Below are 16,166 nucleotides of genomic sequence, written 5' to 3' on the forward strand. Positions count from 1 at the left end.
ATACTCATATTTCATGTATTTGCCATATACCATTTCAAATGCAATTTATGTATTTTGGGGTGGGTTGGAAAACACACATGCATCATTATGTTTAATATTGCTTAGTTTTTAGTAATGATGGACATTCATTTGTGGAGTGGGTGTTGTGTTTCTATCTAGGACCCTAATTCGATATTCCTGATTTATGCCCTAATGTGGCTATAATAAATAATATCCTTATAAAGGCATAAGAATCATATCCATTTTTAGTAATAGCCCATGCAGCCCAAATACGGCATGGCTACTCCCCTAGACTCCTAGAAAGTACAACGCGTTCTTTAAACAAACCAAGCCTCCAGCAGCCCAGGAAATCCCCCTGCTCTTGTTTTGATTTGCACAAGAACTCCTAGAGTCAGAAAGAACTGTTAGTTCTTGGTGACGTCTTATGTCCAACCTTACGTCAAACCCGGCACCTTTCAGGTATAAATATACCAACGTTGCCTTAAGCAAACACACGGTGGTTTGGAGCAGAGCGGCTATCTACTTGCCCGGAAGCCCAGCTGATGTGAGGAGCCGAAGGAAGCCGCCCCTCCCTTTTGACGCACTGAGAAAGACGCTGTCTTTTTCTCCAGCCGAGAAAATCCAGCTCCGGCGTTTCCAGCCGCCCTTGCGGTTTGCTGGGATATCGAGTCCTGAGAGAGAGATACAAGACCTCCTTCATTCTAAGAACCAAGGTACGGAGCTGACTAAACCCTTAAGAGAATTCTTGATCCAGATCCTTGGCAAAACCAACTTAACTTAAACTGCAACTTACTTACTCCTTCCCACGTATTAGGCTTAGGTCAGGTACACCGGGGTAGGCGTAGATTAGAAGCACCAGTTGAGGACGTTAGTCAATGTATTTATGTATGTATATATTTTATCCATTTTAAAGTATCATGTGGCTAAGAAACCATATCAATGCTTTTACAGTATTATTTCATAATACTGCTTTTACTGTACGCACTTTACTTTATGTTAAGTATTGCAATTGTGGCAATTCATTTCTCTTGCATGAGAAAAAAGACTGCTCAATAAATAACACCTTTTTATTGAAAACGCCCGTCTCTCTATTTCTCTGCACTCAGGTGAAACTAAGTACGCACGATTGACTGAGTGAAATAATTGTCTATTGTTTTCACACGACTCTAGAGATACACTCTTTATTCTGAGGGAGCAAATTTGTCATGTTATATGGTTGTTAGAAGCTAATCCCTTCTTGTCTAAATCAGGAGAGACAAATCTTTCCTGAACATTCGAGAAAGTTTCTAGTGACCTCTGAGCTAGCTGGCAAAACTAATTAAGTCTAATATGGTCAGTAGAGACCTAGTCGACCTCAGTCCTACGTCTACACTGCTGTTTATATTATTCCAAAGCGCAGAGCCTATTAGGAATATAGGAACTACACTACAATGCTGACTGAGTTAGTGGAGAAAGGAAGTATCTCAAGTGTTGAAAGCAGATGAAAATTCTATTCTCATGGGCCTCCAGCCCACATCTCTGCCTAGATCTTCATTAAATTCCATGTTCACCACTTGGAACCGATGGCCCTGTTGTTGCATTTTTCAGATTCATAAGTCCACAGTTTGAGGCTCAGGTCCAGTCTGCTTGTGAGCTTGTATGCCTGATTACAAAAAGGCCACAAGTAACCCCCATGCTTCTTAATCATTCTCATCAAGTTTGTGCCTCGTTAATCATTTTCCTATTTTCATAGTGGTGAAAATAACAAGGGAATCATTGAGCGGTTCTCTTTGAAATACCTGAAATTGCCTCATCACCTATACCAACATGACATTTTATAGAACAACATTGATGTATAATAAACAGCTATTCAGCCCAAGCGCACACTTGTGAAATTCCAGATATAGTAATGAACCATGACCTCATCTTCTCATTGAAAATTGATTCGCCACACCTCTTGATTTTCTTTTACCATCTTAGTCCCTCCTGTCTATTTAATGGTACGCTAAGGCAGACCCAAGAAAAGAGAAGAGATATTGCTTACATTTTCAGACAGTGGAAATGTGCCCTGACTCATTCACATTCTCCCTCTTCCTTTGTACTCTTGCCCATAATATTTAGATTTATTCATGACAAGACCATCTGAGTTTATATCCTTCTCTTAACTCTGTCCGCTTTCCTTCATTTCAGGGCAATTCAATCACATAACCACTTTCATGGCTTTCTAATACACAGCCAATATCACTCAAGCAGCATAATATTTTAATCCTGAAGGCCATGAAATCTGAATTATAAATCATTCTGACATGATCAGTTTGAATGGTTGGTCCAGCAAGCAATCACATTCAGAACTAAACCACAAAGCATCTCTGGACATTATCAAAAACCCTGCATCTCTTTCTCTGAAATGTTCTCAAACATCTTGAACCTTGGAAAACACCATGTTTGAGAACTTGAAAACTATGCAAGAGACTATACACACATGGCTTCTTACTAGCCCACAAAAATGGAATGTTTCGAATATATAATATTTCATGCTAAAGCTCAATCTCTCAAGAATAAGATAAATATAACACCAAATTACCTCACTAATCTTTGCCATGGCAGAGAGGAACGTCATCTAATTTGCAGTTACATGCCCAATAAAAATAATATTAGCAATTAATTCACTATCCATAATCCAGGTGATTAATACACAAAACCTTAATTCTATACCATGTAGCACTATGCACTACTGTTCATCAAGGCTCGTACCATGGGAGGCAGATGGACATCTCATGCAACCACTAATGGGTTTTGATGCAAACACTTGTCTACTAACATTTGTAGACAAAGACTTGCGCCAAAATATTATACTTGAGGCTTAACAGTACCGCAACTTTTAAAAGCCTCCACATTTTTTCAATTTGCATGTGTGTTGCACTGTATAGCACATGTAAATAGTGGTAAAAGTATTAAAGTAACGGTTCTGTACTGATAGAGTCCCCATCCAAATACAAGACCAATGTTTGACAGGATTCACACACTATTGCATTATGGCGCAAGCGTGTGTGCATTGGGGCATGGCACCCTAAAGTGTGCCAGCACTAGGGGAGAGAAAAACAACACTATATCTTACTAGTTACTTTCTCTCATCATTTGACCGAATACAGAGACTTTGGATGGTGCTCTGCATTGTGCAAAATCTTAGTAAATCTGCGTGCTTGTCTCCCCAAACCGTATATCATGCCTTTAATCTCCTCATTTTCTTGTTCATGGTCAATCTGGAAAATCTGCATCATCTCAACTACTAACCTGTGGTGATTGGTTTTGCACTGGATGAAGTATGATGGAATGCCATATGGATTGTGTAGTGTTAAGAATGTTGGAATGCAAGGTTGAACCTGGGACTGTATTAGTAGGTAGTGAGTAGTTAGGATGGTTTTCACCATGACTCCACACCTTTCCCCCATTGGTCCTCTGTGACCTCGCCTACTCATGAATAGTCTACTTACCTCAAACCCAGTTCAGCCTCTAGTATTTTCTTAGGCTCATGACTGGCGATGAAGAGGGTTTGAGCAATGGATTTACTTCCCTTGATCCTTCCTACTCATCTAATGGGCTACTTTAATCAAATGGGAGTCAGATTATTTTCTTAGATGGAGAACCATGATTGTACTGCACAATATGATGACACTTTCCATTGTCAACACGCTACAGTGGCTATCCACTACCCTTGGAACATATTGTATTCCACTGTGGCCTTCACCCTTTTGCATCCCCTTGAACTTTGTGAAAGATGCACTATGTGACTACATTGAAACACATAACATGTTGATTCTGCTTTATATTTAGGGGTTAGGATAAATGCTACAGTGGGTAAGATAGTGGAAGAGAATTACATACCCCTTATTAAATCCATAGAGCTAGAACTGAAAAGGATGGATGCCCTTCATCTTTCGCTGGTCGGGAGAGTAAATGTTGTAAAAATGGCGATGTTCCCAAGGGTGCTATAACTATTTAGAGCCATTCCACTATATATCGAGAGAAAATTTTGAAGCAATTAGAGTCTGTCTTTATTAAGTTTATATGGCAATACGGTAAGGTTAGACGTTCAACGACCCTTATGTCCCTTCCGTGGGAAAGGGGTGGAATGGCACTTCCGAATCTGAGACTGTATCACTGGACCTGTCTCCTAACCCAGATGTCAATCCTGTTTCAATGCGACACTGATGCGACCATTACAGATAACCAGGGTCCCCCTCCCATCTTCAATCTACTAATGGGGGAGAAAGCTACGGGATTACTGCTGACGGAACTGGAATCTAGGTTCTATAGAAAGGCACGATTTAAGATCCTGCTAGGTGCATGGCAAGTTTGGAAATTAATTCTAAAAAAATTTCATATTCCTAAAGTCAACCCTTCACTCCTCTTGGTTAACTCTAGCCTTTTTCCTCACTTAAGCAATGACGGGATCCTACGAGTCTGGAGGAACTTAGGGGTTAAGACTATTGGAGACCTAATGGTAGGAGATAGGATAAGCGGGTTTGAGGACATGCAAAGGAGATATAGCCTCCCCTCAAATCAATGGCTTATATATGGGCAAATCTCCAGTATCTTACAGGCTTGTAGACCAAAGCTCAAACCCCTCGTAGACTTTCCTGTGGTTGAGGGTATGAGAAGAAGGTGTAGGAAGATAAAAGATATTTACAACATGCTGGTGTCCAGATTACAGGATGATGTAGGAAAAGTAGAAAGTGATTGGGCAACTAAACTGGGAAACCCGGATGTAGATTTGGACCTAGCATTAAGCTTGAATAAAAAGATTTTTCGGGCGTCCCATTTACGAGCACAACATTTTAAAACAGTCTTTAATCTGTACCATACACCGGCGAAATTATTTGCTTGGGGTGTTAGGAATGATGATTGCTGCCCGAGATGTAATCAGAGACAAGCTGACCTACTACATATGTTCTTTACCTGTGAACGATTGACCCCCGCCCTGGATGGAATAACAAAATTCTGGGAGGGGCTGTTAGGTCATAAGATCGATCTATCTCCAACACTAATGTTATTTGGCTGAGATTCTAAATTGGTTTTAACAGACGACGAGGCTGCCTTGGTTTTTATGTCGGTCGCCGTGCTTAGAATCATTATTTCTGCTGGTTGGAAGGATGTAACATCCCCGTCTTTTCAGATGTGGATGTCCAGATTCTTGGCCATTTACAATATTGAGTCTGGCCTTTATGAACTTAAAGGTGCTAAAAAACGAGAAATGGGTAGACGATTATGGGCCCCGGTTAAGAAATGGATGGACGATAGAATAAGAATTTGAAGTGTACTGTAGTGCTATATTTATTGACAGATCTTTATATATTTTCTCACCCCCATATAAAATATTGTGTTCTTTAATTATTCTTATATGTATCAGATGTTTTTAAACCTTGCTTATGGCTATGTACTTATGTATTTCCTTACTGCACCATAAACTCCAATAAAAAAAAAAAGAAACACATAACTTCACAGGTTTCCTCAGAAATGCTCTAGCTACTTTCATCATCACATCAATTGTGGATCTTACACAGCATGATATGAAGCAACATTATAAGAAGAGCACAGAGCTTACACAGAAGGAATGTTCCAAAAACAGTGATATGTGTACTTCCTAATCAATGAAAGGGAGATAGTGGTAAGTATCAAGGACACCCAGAACCCAGGGAACATGCTACTCAGAGGTGTGTTTTGGGACTGTTTTATAGTGATGTGTGATTAATACTGTTTTCTAAAAGTTAGAAACTGATTATCCGGAGTACTGCAATCTTCTCTACCATTCACTGAGGTCTAACTATGCTTTGAGTAGGTATGAAGTATTTGGCAATCTACTTCTATTGCTACCACTGAACTTAGCATTTTGACAATCGGTGTAAAGATCTGTTTGCTTTTCTAGGGACATTTATTCAACCACTGGTCTATGAGACATGAGTGACTACTTTGGTCTAACTTACTATTTGTTTTTCTTCTCCTTTCCTTTATTGGTGCACTTACAAACAGAACACTTAAATATTGGCTGGCATACTCATACACTTTTTTCTTAATTCTTTGTTCACGTGAACCACCTATAGAATGGAGAATTTGCTATATGAGGTTCTTAGACTGTGCTTAGGAGTTAAAGAGCAATCATTGCTCTCTGTAAAGGATGCTTTCATTAGGCAAGAGATGTTTGGGTAGTGAAGATTTGAGAGAATTTAAGCTATTACCAGCTTTTACAATGCTACCAATTTTAATATTCTAGGCTATGTTTTTTAGCAAGTATTGATTTGGTATGTCTGTAAAATCAACACTGTAATGGAATGTTTAAGATTTTTTCTAGGAAACAGAAATTTGGTCAATCTATTGAGGACTATGTGACAGTCTTAAGGACTTTGGTGGCAATTTCTAACTTTGACAACAACAATTATGACTAGGTCCTAAAATAACAGTCTTTTATGTGGACAATAGCAAAAAGATCATGGGTGGTTAGGGGCTGGCTCAGAGCAAACACTAAACACTGTCATCAACATAGCAAAAAGTAATGAACAAACAGAGAAATTTTTAGAGGGAATTACAGACCCCAGAATGTAGAAGCCATTGCCATCAGGAAGATGCGACGCAGTCTTCAAGGGACCTAGGGCCAATGGTAAGATATATATTCCAGAACAAAGGGACCCGCTCTTGTGCTTGCCACACCAAGAGGAGATGGAGATCAGACTAGATCCCAGAGCTGATCAATCTGTCTGTGTGATCAATTCAGTAACATTTTTATTAACGTATTGCGAAATTACATAAATCTGGAGCATCAGATAGTGTTAAAGGATGGGGCTCTTTCTGTAATGCATCTGGCGAGGCATGGTCCCTTACTGTAGAGAGGAAAACTCAAAGAGATTCTTAAAGATCTTTGTGTCATGTACATCATAGAACCCATTGAATCCTCTAGTTCACCCTTTTAGTAAAGTTCCTGAGAAGCTCAGTTGAACTATCTCTATGTATCTATCTATGGAGTCTAAATAATGGAATTTGGGAAGACCATCACCCTATTCTGAAAATGCATGAAATAATATCAACACTGGGAGTTGGAGCTGTTTTTTCATCTCTCTAACTGCCAAGTGTCTGCCGTCAGATCATTTTGTAATATGCTGAATCTCTGATAAAAGTTAAAACAGTAATAAAACCATCATAATTCAATAAAACTTTATTTCGGTTTTTGTTTAAAAACCACAAAAGTACAAGATACCATCATAATACGGACTGTCTGTTCAGGCTTGGGTTCTGTCTCATTGCCATGGTGGTAAGACTGTCATAGCTGGCCTCCTCACCACATCATCAGCACCATGAAGAAACAACTTTATGCACTTGTTAAAATTCAGATGAGATTAGCCATTCTGAAAATTGCTTCATTGGATTCCCTATAAAAGGAAGAATCACAGTCTTCTGTAAAGTATTGAAGCAATAGACAACAGCGCAGTCTCTACAGCAATATATTACTCCACACCAGGTGCAAGACTCATCTAGTGCTCAAAGTTCTTTAAACCAAGAGTGTGAAAAAATTCAATAAAATTTTCTCATGTCTAGCACAGAGAACATGAGGATCACTGACAGAATATTGAGGACATAAATATTGTGTGGACAGAACATAGTGCCAAAAATAACAACGATCAAAATATCGAGAAGGTAAGTGCAAATAGGTAAGTATAGATTTACTATTCTTAACTCCATATCTATATACCTTGACGGTATGTATATCATCAAGGTACATAGATGTGGAGTTAAATATGGTAAAACCTTGCTTTTCCATAGAAGCTTACCTTCACAATATCCGTCTCCTCAGTATTCTTGACACAATTTTTGTTCACATGATAATTTGGACCCAATATTGTGTCCAAACACTGAACATGAACGCACAACTAAGGACATATAGCTGGCATCTAACCGGCTTACCTACTGAGGAACCCTGAATGCCCACTGTGAGTAATTTACTTCCCTTTCTTTACACTATCCCTCTTTTGGCATGAATGAACTGATCTCAAGTTTGGTTGTTCTGTGTTAGTTTTATGTTATGAGCGAAGCTATATCAGTGTTTTTCGGCACAAATAATAAGTAATTAAAAACTAAGGATGTATGACGATACGACGCGTACTTTGACAACGCGTACCGTTACCACGCTAGTTTTACAACGCAAGTCGTTATAACGACTTGCGTTGAGGGGCGCTGGATAGTAAATAGTTTTATTTACTATTCCAACTCCCGTCCCTGTGGACTCTAGGGAAGGAGTTGGATAGTAAATTAAACTATTTACTATCCTGGAGCGCCCCCCAGTGCAAGTCGTCGTAACGACTTGTGTTGTAAAAGTAGCGTGGTAACAGTACCACGTTGTTAAAGTTTTGTCGTTTATGGATGTTCCCCAAAAACTAAATATCATAACGCCCCCCACCAGCCCATCTCTTTACGTTCATTTGTCTGCCTCCAGACACAGGTAGCTGCTTCATGGGCATGGATGGAAAAAGCAAGGAGGTTGTTGGCTTGAAGAACTAAGGGTCCGATTCACAGAAATAACTTAAGACAAAATCCTAAACTTACTACCATTTTGGTATTCACAGAAGGCACTTACTCATTTTGGTATTCACAGAAGGCACTTACTCATTTCGATATTACCAGAAGTTAGGAGTTCTAACTTTAGGACTCCTAAATGCCTTCTGTGAATTCTGATGGTCTTAAAGTTAGGATTTTTCGCAGTTTAGGAGTAGTAAAGTTAGGAGTCCTAACTTTAGGACTCCTAAATGCCTTCTGTGAATTCTGATGGTCTTAAAGTTAGGATTTTTCGCAGTTTAGGAGTAGTAAAGTTAGGAGTTCTAACTTTAGGACTCCTAAATGCCTTCTGTGAATACCGAAAGTCTTAAAGGTAGGATTTTTCGCAGTTTAGGAGTAGTAAAGTTAGGACTCCTAACTTTAGGACTCCTAAATGCCTTCTGTGAATACCGAAAGTCTTAAAGTTAGGATTTTTCTCAGTTAGGAGTGGCCCTACGTAGGGAGAGCCACTTAAAATTTCGAGGCCAGTAAGTCATCTGTACCAAGGGTGTATGAAATTGCAATACAAATTCTAAATTAACTTCCTGTGATTTGTGCAGATGCTAACATCATACCCATAGTTTGTAGTTTGCTGCATTTATTAATTTATTTCAGGCTTATATCGCGCTGGCATCGACTCCCAGAGGAGTATCTCCGTGCTTTTGACTTCTGCCCCAATGAAATCAGTAGTACGCTGGCTGTTTAGGTGCTGAATAGGAGAGTTTTCAGCATTTTCCTAAATGGAAGATAGTCCCTGCAGAGCCTAAGGGTATTAGGGAGACTGTTCCAGAGGGATGGACCGGCAATTGAGAGTGCTTTACTCCCCTGTCTTGCCTTCCTGGCTCTAGGTACCTGTAAAAGACCTTGCTCGCTAGACCTAAGAGAGCGGGAGGGTTTATAGGGGACAAATTTGTTTGCCAGATATGCAGGTCCCATACCATTCAAACTCTTATGTATGGTACAGCATACCTTGAATTTTGCCCGCTGTCTAATGGGCAGCCAATGAAGTTTTGTCAGGAGAGGTTTTGAAGGAGTGCGAGGAGGAACATTCAAGACCAAACGGGCCGCCGTGTTCTGGACCACCTGTAGTCTGGTCATGACTTCCTCGTTGGCAGACAGCAGCAGGCCGTTACAGTAGTCTAAGCGACTCATGACTAAGGCCTGTATTAACATCTTTCTATTCCCGTCAGGTAGGAGGGGGAAGATTTTACGCAGCATGCCGATAATGTGAAAGCAGGATCCCACCACCTGATTGGCATGTTGCTTGAGGTTAAGGTCCTGGTCTAAACGTACTCCTAGATTCTTGACAGTAGGTTTAGGCTCCGGTACTGGGCCAAGATCTTGCGGCCACCAGTCCGGAGTCCAAAGTCGTTTTACCTCCCCAAACAACATGACTTCCGTCTTTCCTACATTGCACTGTAGAAAGTTGGAAGACATCCAGCTGGCCACTGCTTTCATCCCTAGGGAGAAAGAGTTCTTAACCTCGGGAGTCAGGGTTTTGAAAGGAAAGAGGAGTTGAGTATCATCCGCATAGGATGTTGGAATAAATCCATATGCTCTCAAGATGTTAGCCAGGGGTGCCACATATATGTTGAACAAAGTTGGGCTCAGGCATGAGCCCTGTGGCACCCCTTTGGAGATCTCAACTTCCTCTGACCGAAAACTCCCCATAGTTACTTGCTGGGTTCGATTTGTTAGAAAGCTGCCCAACCATGCAAGCGCTTCATGTTTCAGGCCGATGTTCTTTAGTCTGGCCATGAGGATGTTGTGGGATACGGTGTCAAACGCCGCAGACAGATCCAGCAGCACCAGGACAACGGAGAGGCCCCTATCCTGGTACATACGTAGATCGTCTGCGACTGACATTAGAGCGGTCTCCATATTGTGTTTGGGCCTGAAGCCAGATTGTGAAGGGTCCAACACTCCTGCGGATTCAATGTAGCTTGACAGATGTTTATTTATATATTTCTCAGTAATTTTTCCCAAGAAGGGGAGTAGGGATATTGGTCTGAGGTTACTGAGCTCGTTCCAGGAAATGGTGGCATTTTTCCGGAGCGGTTTGACCAATGCCTTTTTCCATCCATGTGGGACATGCCCCGTACTTAACGAGATGTTTATTAGTTTCTGGATGGTGGGTCCCAGCTCCGTAGCTAGAGTAGGCATAACCCGTGCAGGGATAATACCTGTAGGGGAGCCACTTTTTATTTGGGATGTAAATGCCAGTATTTCTTCAATCTGAATGGGAGGGAATACCGAGAGAGAGTTCTCAGGAGAGAGTGGCATATCAGAGTTTATGTTGGGTTCATTGTCCTTTCTATATGTGGAGTTAGAGGCTAAAATTTTATCGTAAATAGCATCGATTTTTTGTGTAAAGAAGTGGGAGATGTCATCACATAATTGTTGGGAGGCTACGTCTTGACTCTCACATGCGATTGGTTTGGTAAAGGTCAGTAAGATCTGGTATAGCGTCTTGGAATTGTTACCAGCCTCCAATAGCTGTGAAGCTATGTGGTTTTTTCGTGCTAGGCGGATGTCCTTATGATATACTCTCAAGGAGTCTTTGTAAAGTTGTTTATCGCTGTCTAGACGTGAAGCCCTCCATTTCTTTTCAAGCTTCCGTGTGGCTTGTTTAGCCCGTCTTAGATTTTCAGAAAACCAGATCTCTTGTTTAGGGGCGGGTTTGGGTTTAAAGGTTCTTAATGGAATAATCCTGTCTATTGTATTAAGCAACGACTCTTCATAGTTTTGTAGGGCTATGTCAATGTTCTCGCTCCCACTCAATTTGGGCGTTGAATATGCTTTACGGAAATTTTCCTGGGTCAGTTTATGCCAGGGTCTTCTTTTGCTGGGTAAGACGGGATATTTTTGGTCATGCAAGATAGAGGGAGTTAAAAATTCTAAGACATAATGGTCTGTCCAGTCTACTTGGTAAGGGAGAGAGCATTCAATTTGGAGGGAATTCGTAAAAATTAGGTCTAACGTATGTCCTGCCTTGTGGGTAGGCCCGTTATTGACCTGTCTTAGACCCAATGAGTTAAGGTCTGTAATAAAAGTCTTTGTTTCGGAATTGTTATCTAATTCACTATGGATATTAAAATCCCCTAATAGGAGAAAATCTGAGTTGGCATGTATATGCGGTGCCAAAGCTTCCATCAACACTACAGATGTGTTAGTGCATGGACCAGGGGGGCGGTATATTAACGCTCCATTTCTGCTAGTATTGTTTGGAAATTGTAGTTTAAAAATCATAAGTTCCAACTCAGGGGTGCATATTTCGTCCAATATTTTAACATTGATGTCATGCTTGTATACCTCCTCCTATTTTCAAGGGTCGGTCCACCCTGGCGATTTTGTAGCCCATTGGGATTCCCAGCGTTATGACGGGGGTTAGGTGGGGTTTAAGCCAGGTTTCCGTTAGGAAACATAAGTCCGGTTCCTTGTCCGTAATCAGATCCCATACTTCAACGGCATGTTTTGACAATGACCTAATGTTGCAAAGCAGGTTTTTATTATTAAGGACATTTATCTTGATAGTTCTGATTATATTTTTTTCAACAGGTGATACATTGGATGTAGTGTTTATTTTAGGTAGATGGCTTTGAGGGCTTAACTTAGGGGTGTGTATCGTACCTGTGAGATCGTCGAATTGAGTTTTGCAAAGAAAATAGGAAAATGGACCCTCTATGTTGTCCTCTATCCTGTTAGGGCACTCCCTTTCTGAGGAATAGCATATATTCACTAGTTCTTTTGCCGTATACCTTAATTGGGTAGCTGGAGGAATCGTCATAGTTGCCTGCCCCTGGCCCCGTCCTGTCGCGGACGGGCGCAGACAGGCAGGTCTTTGGCTGGTCTTCGGCGCAGGCTAAGGCGCCTCCACTGCGCGCTAACGCTGCGCGCTAGGGCCGACGAGGGCTATATAGCCCTGTCAAGTGGAGAGCTGGAGCGCTAACCGCTCGCCTCCCTGGGTGTGTCCTGCTCTTGTCTGCCCCGCCCTCCGCTCAACGGTATAGGTTACCGAGTCGGACCGGGGCGGGCAGACTTGAATAATGAGCAGAACGCGATAGCCCTGTCAGGCGCTGATATTTTAGTAAGTTCCCCCCGTATGTTTAGTAAATTAGTATCTCAATTTAAAAACATTCCATCAGGGTAAGTGCAGGGAGTTTTAAAATTCAATAATCAATTTTACCACAATCAATTTTAAAATAGCGAGTGCGGGGTAAATGTGGTGACAGTACAAATTCTCAATCAAATGTCAGTCACTCTACAGCAGCAGCAGCGTTACCGCTTTAGCAGTGGGGTAGGCGTCAAGCGGGGTCAGGAGAAGCTGCCACCGTCGTCCCTTACCGCAAGATGACACTGCCTCCTCCTTGCCTATATAGCCCTGTCAAGTGGAGAGCTGGAGCGCTAACCGCTCGCCTCCCTGGGTGTGTCCTGCTCTTGTCTGCCCCGCCCTCCGCTCAACGGTATAGGTTACCGAGTCGGACCGGGGCGGGCAGACTTGAATAATGAGCAGAACGCGATAGCCCTGTCAGGCGCTGATATTTTAGTAAGTTCCCCCCGTATGTTTAGTAAATTAGTATCTCAATTTAAAAACATTCCATCAGGGTAAGTGCAGGGAGTTTTAAAATTCAATAATCAATTTTACCACAATCAATTTTAAAATAGCGAGTGCGAGGTAAATGTGGTGACAGTACAAATTCTCAATCAAATGTCAGTCACTCTACAGCAGCAGCAGCGTTACCGCTTTAGCAGTGGGGTAGGCGTCAAGCGGGGTCGGGAGAAGCTGCCACCGTCGTCCCTTACAGATTTTACATTAAAAGAAGTGCTTTCTGACACCACTTAGGTTGTTTTGAGGCAAAAAGATAGCCAAAATGAAAGTTAACTCATGAGAAACAGCACGTCCATTTTCAGGATCCCAGAAACCCCACAATCCTTTGTTGAATTTTTCTCACATTGCTACACAGAATGTCTTTCATTTGAAAGGGTTGAAATGCCCTTTCTCTTGCACTGTCCTTCACGGCGCCATCATTCAATAACCTGCTTTTTATTCCTTCTTAGGTTTTAGAACAATTGCTAACACTGTCTTAATGTGTGTATAAATCGGAATTTTAGTGGGCGAAAGTGGGTATTTAGCATGCTTCACTTACTTTGCAAGCATCTCTTTTTCCAGACATTACTCCTGCACAAACCATCCTCGGTGTTATAATTCCATATGCAGAACGACATATTGTTTGGTTAACAATTTCAACCTCAGCTTTTTGAAGAATAGTTGAACCTCTCACACCTAAAAGTCACATACAGGACATTTTTAATTAGCTCATCAAAGAAATGACATGCGTAGGTGATTACAATTGTTTTTCAAAGGCATGCTTTAAATGCAACTATTATTGTTCTGTCTTGATTATTTGTCCAGTGCACAATCCATGCTGTATTGGCTCTTGAACATGAGGCATTGCTTTCATGCAACTTCAGTTATGTGACATTATGCTAAATTGTTCTGGCCCAAAGGATACATACCAAATATATTACAATGCAAAAGGATAAATAGGACGACAAGCTTTTGAAGAATGGTAAGTAATTTGTTTTCTGTGTTGAAGGCAGCATGTTACACGGTGACATAAAAACATAGCATAACATGTTTATTTGTAAAGTGCACGTTCACCGTGAAGGGTATCTTGGAACTGAAAAGAGATGTTTAGTGTTACCCAAGTTCATGGTACTCATCTTGACACTCCCATAAAGAGTGCTCTACCTCCTGTCCACCATTTCCTGGAGTTCAACATTTTGAGAAGCAATGTGCTGAAGCAGTGTTAATCCCTAATTTGAGTGCTCCATTGAAACTTCCTCCTTCAAATTCTCGGTACACATTCTGAGGTCCCTGTTGTACATTGAACCTAACCTGTTCTAACGTGTGTGGAAGTCTGTGTTGTGAGTTGGCCACCAGAGAGCGCCAGAGAGCTGACAGAGACGCCGGCCAGTAACGGCTGTTCACCATTCTGTAGTGTAGTTCCTATTATCCCAATAGGCTCTGCGCATTGGAATAATACCTTCAATAGTATAGGCCTAGACCAGACGTTAACTAGGTCTACTACTGTCGATATTAGACTTAAAGTTTTGGGTTTGCCAGCTAGCTCAGAGTTCACTAGAAACTTTCTCGAATAGGAAAGGAGGAGTTGAACCTCCCTGGATAGACAAGAAGGGATTTAGTTTCTGACAACCATAGAACATGACAACTTTGCTCTCCCCTAATCAAGAGTGTATCTCTAGAGTCGTGTGAAAACAAAAGACGACTTATTTTACTCAGTCAGTACGTGCATTCTTAGTCTCACCAGATTGTAGAGAAAAGGAAGAGACGGGCGTGTTCAATAAAAGATGGTATTTATTGATCAGTCTCTTTTCTCGTACAAGAGAAATAGATCGATATTATCGCAATACTTATGGTTAAGTAAAGTGCATACATTAAAAGCAGAAGTATAAAATAATACTGTAAAAACATTGATATGGTTTCTAAGCCATATGAAGGTTTAAAATGAATAAAATAGATACATACATATATACATTTGACTAATCGTACTCAACTGGTGTTTCTAACTACGTCTACCCCGTGTACCTGACCTAAGCCTAATACGTGGGCAGGGATAGAAAGTTACAGTTTAAGTTAAGATTGTTTTGCCAAGTGACTGACTAAAGAATTCTCTGTGAGGGGTTATTCAGTTCTGTACCTGGAATCTAGGAGGAATGAGGGATGGTATCTCTCGTCTCTGGTCTCGATATTCCAGGCTGCCTGCGAGGGCTACCCGGAAGCGCCGGAGCTGGATTTCTCGGCAGGAGAAAAGCAGCGTGTCGTTCTCAGCGCGTCAGGAAGGCGGGGCTGCGCCAGCGGGGTCTGCTCTGCTCTGGGCTTCGGCAAGTCTGGCTGCTCCGATCTCGTCACCACCGCGTGTGTTTGCATAGGGCAATATCGGTAATATTTATACCTTTAAGGTGCCGAGATTGACGTAAGGATGGACATAGATACGTCAATAAGGATGTCATACGACGTGGTCGTTAGCACATTCTTTTGCTGAAGTTCTCGATGAAATCAAAACAATGGCCGCAGGGTTTTACCCAGGTTGTCATAGGTTTGATTTGTTTTGAGAACTCCGTATGCCTTATCAGGGGCTGGAGGAATATTGCTTGTCTAATTAGATGGCAAGCGTTATGACCTAATCAGATAACACGTTCCTGTGCCGTAGTGTGGCTTTTTCAGATAACGGTTCCTGCATCATGGGGGTTTTCAGCATCATGGGCTGGCTGCTAGTTAACTTGTTAACCAGAATAGGGTCAGGAATAGGGGGATCGATACAGAACCTATAGGAATACATCACACCCACTCCACGCTAACTATGGACATATTTACTAATCTAGGCATAGTAAAACATACTGTAGAGTATAGTATATACCTTACCACCCCAAAATACATAAATGCATTTTGAAATTATCAAATATACGGAAAAAGGCAGTCATATGTAATATATGCACTCAAGCTGTAGAATAATGCTAAAGTAATCACGCATATGTATACATTATTGCTAATTGGTATATGAGAATTTACACATGAAATGGCT

General features: G+C 41.3%; 1 protein-coding gene across 1 annotated transcript in view; it reads right to left on the reverse strand.

The window, feature by feature from the left end:
- Positions 1-16,166, reverse strand: part of TMPRSS7 (transmembrane serine protease 7) — a 434,671-nt gene that overhangs the window by 15,081 nt on the left and 403,424 nt on the right. Inside the window, exon 18 of the mRNA XM_078658964.1 lies at positions 13,707-13,836. Within this exon, the coding sequence (XP_078515090.1) occupies positions 13,707-13,836 (130 nt within the window). The remainder of the gene's footprint in view (positions 1-13,706; positions 13,837-16,166) is intronic.

This window comes from Lissotriton helveticus, chromosome 8, assembly GCF_964261635.1.
Source record: "Lissotriton helveticus chromosome 8, aLisHel1.1, whole genome shotgun sequence".
NCBI lineage: Eukaryota > Metazoa > Chordata > Amphibia > Caudata > Salamandridae > Lissotriton > Lissotriton helveticus.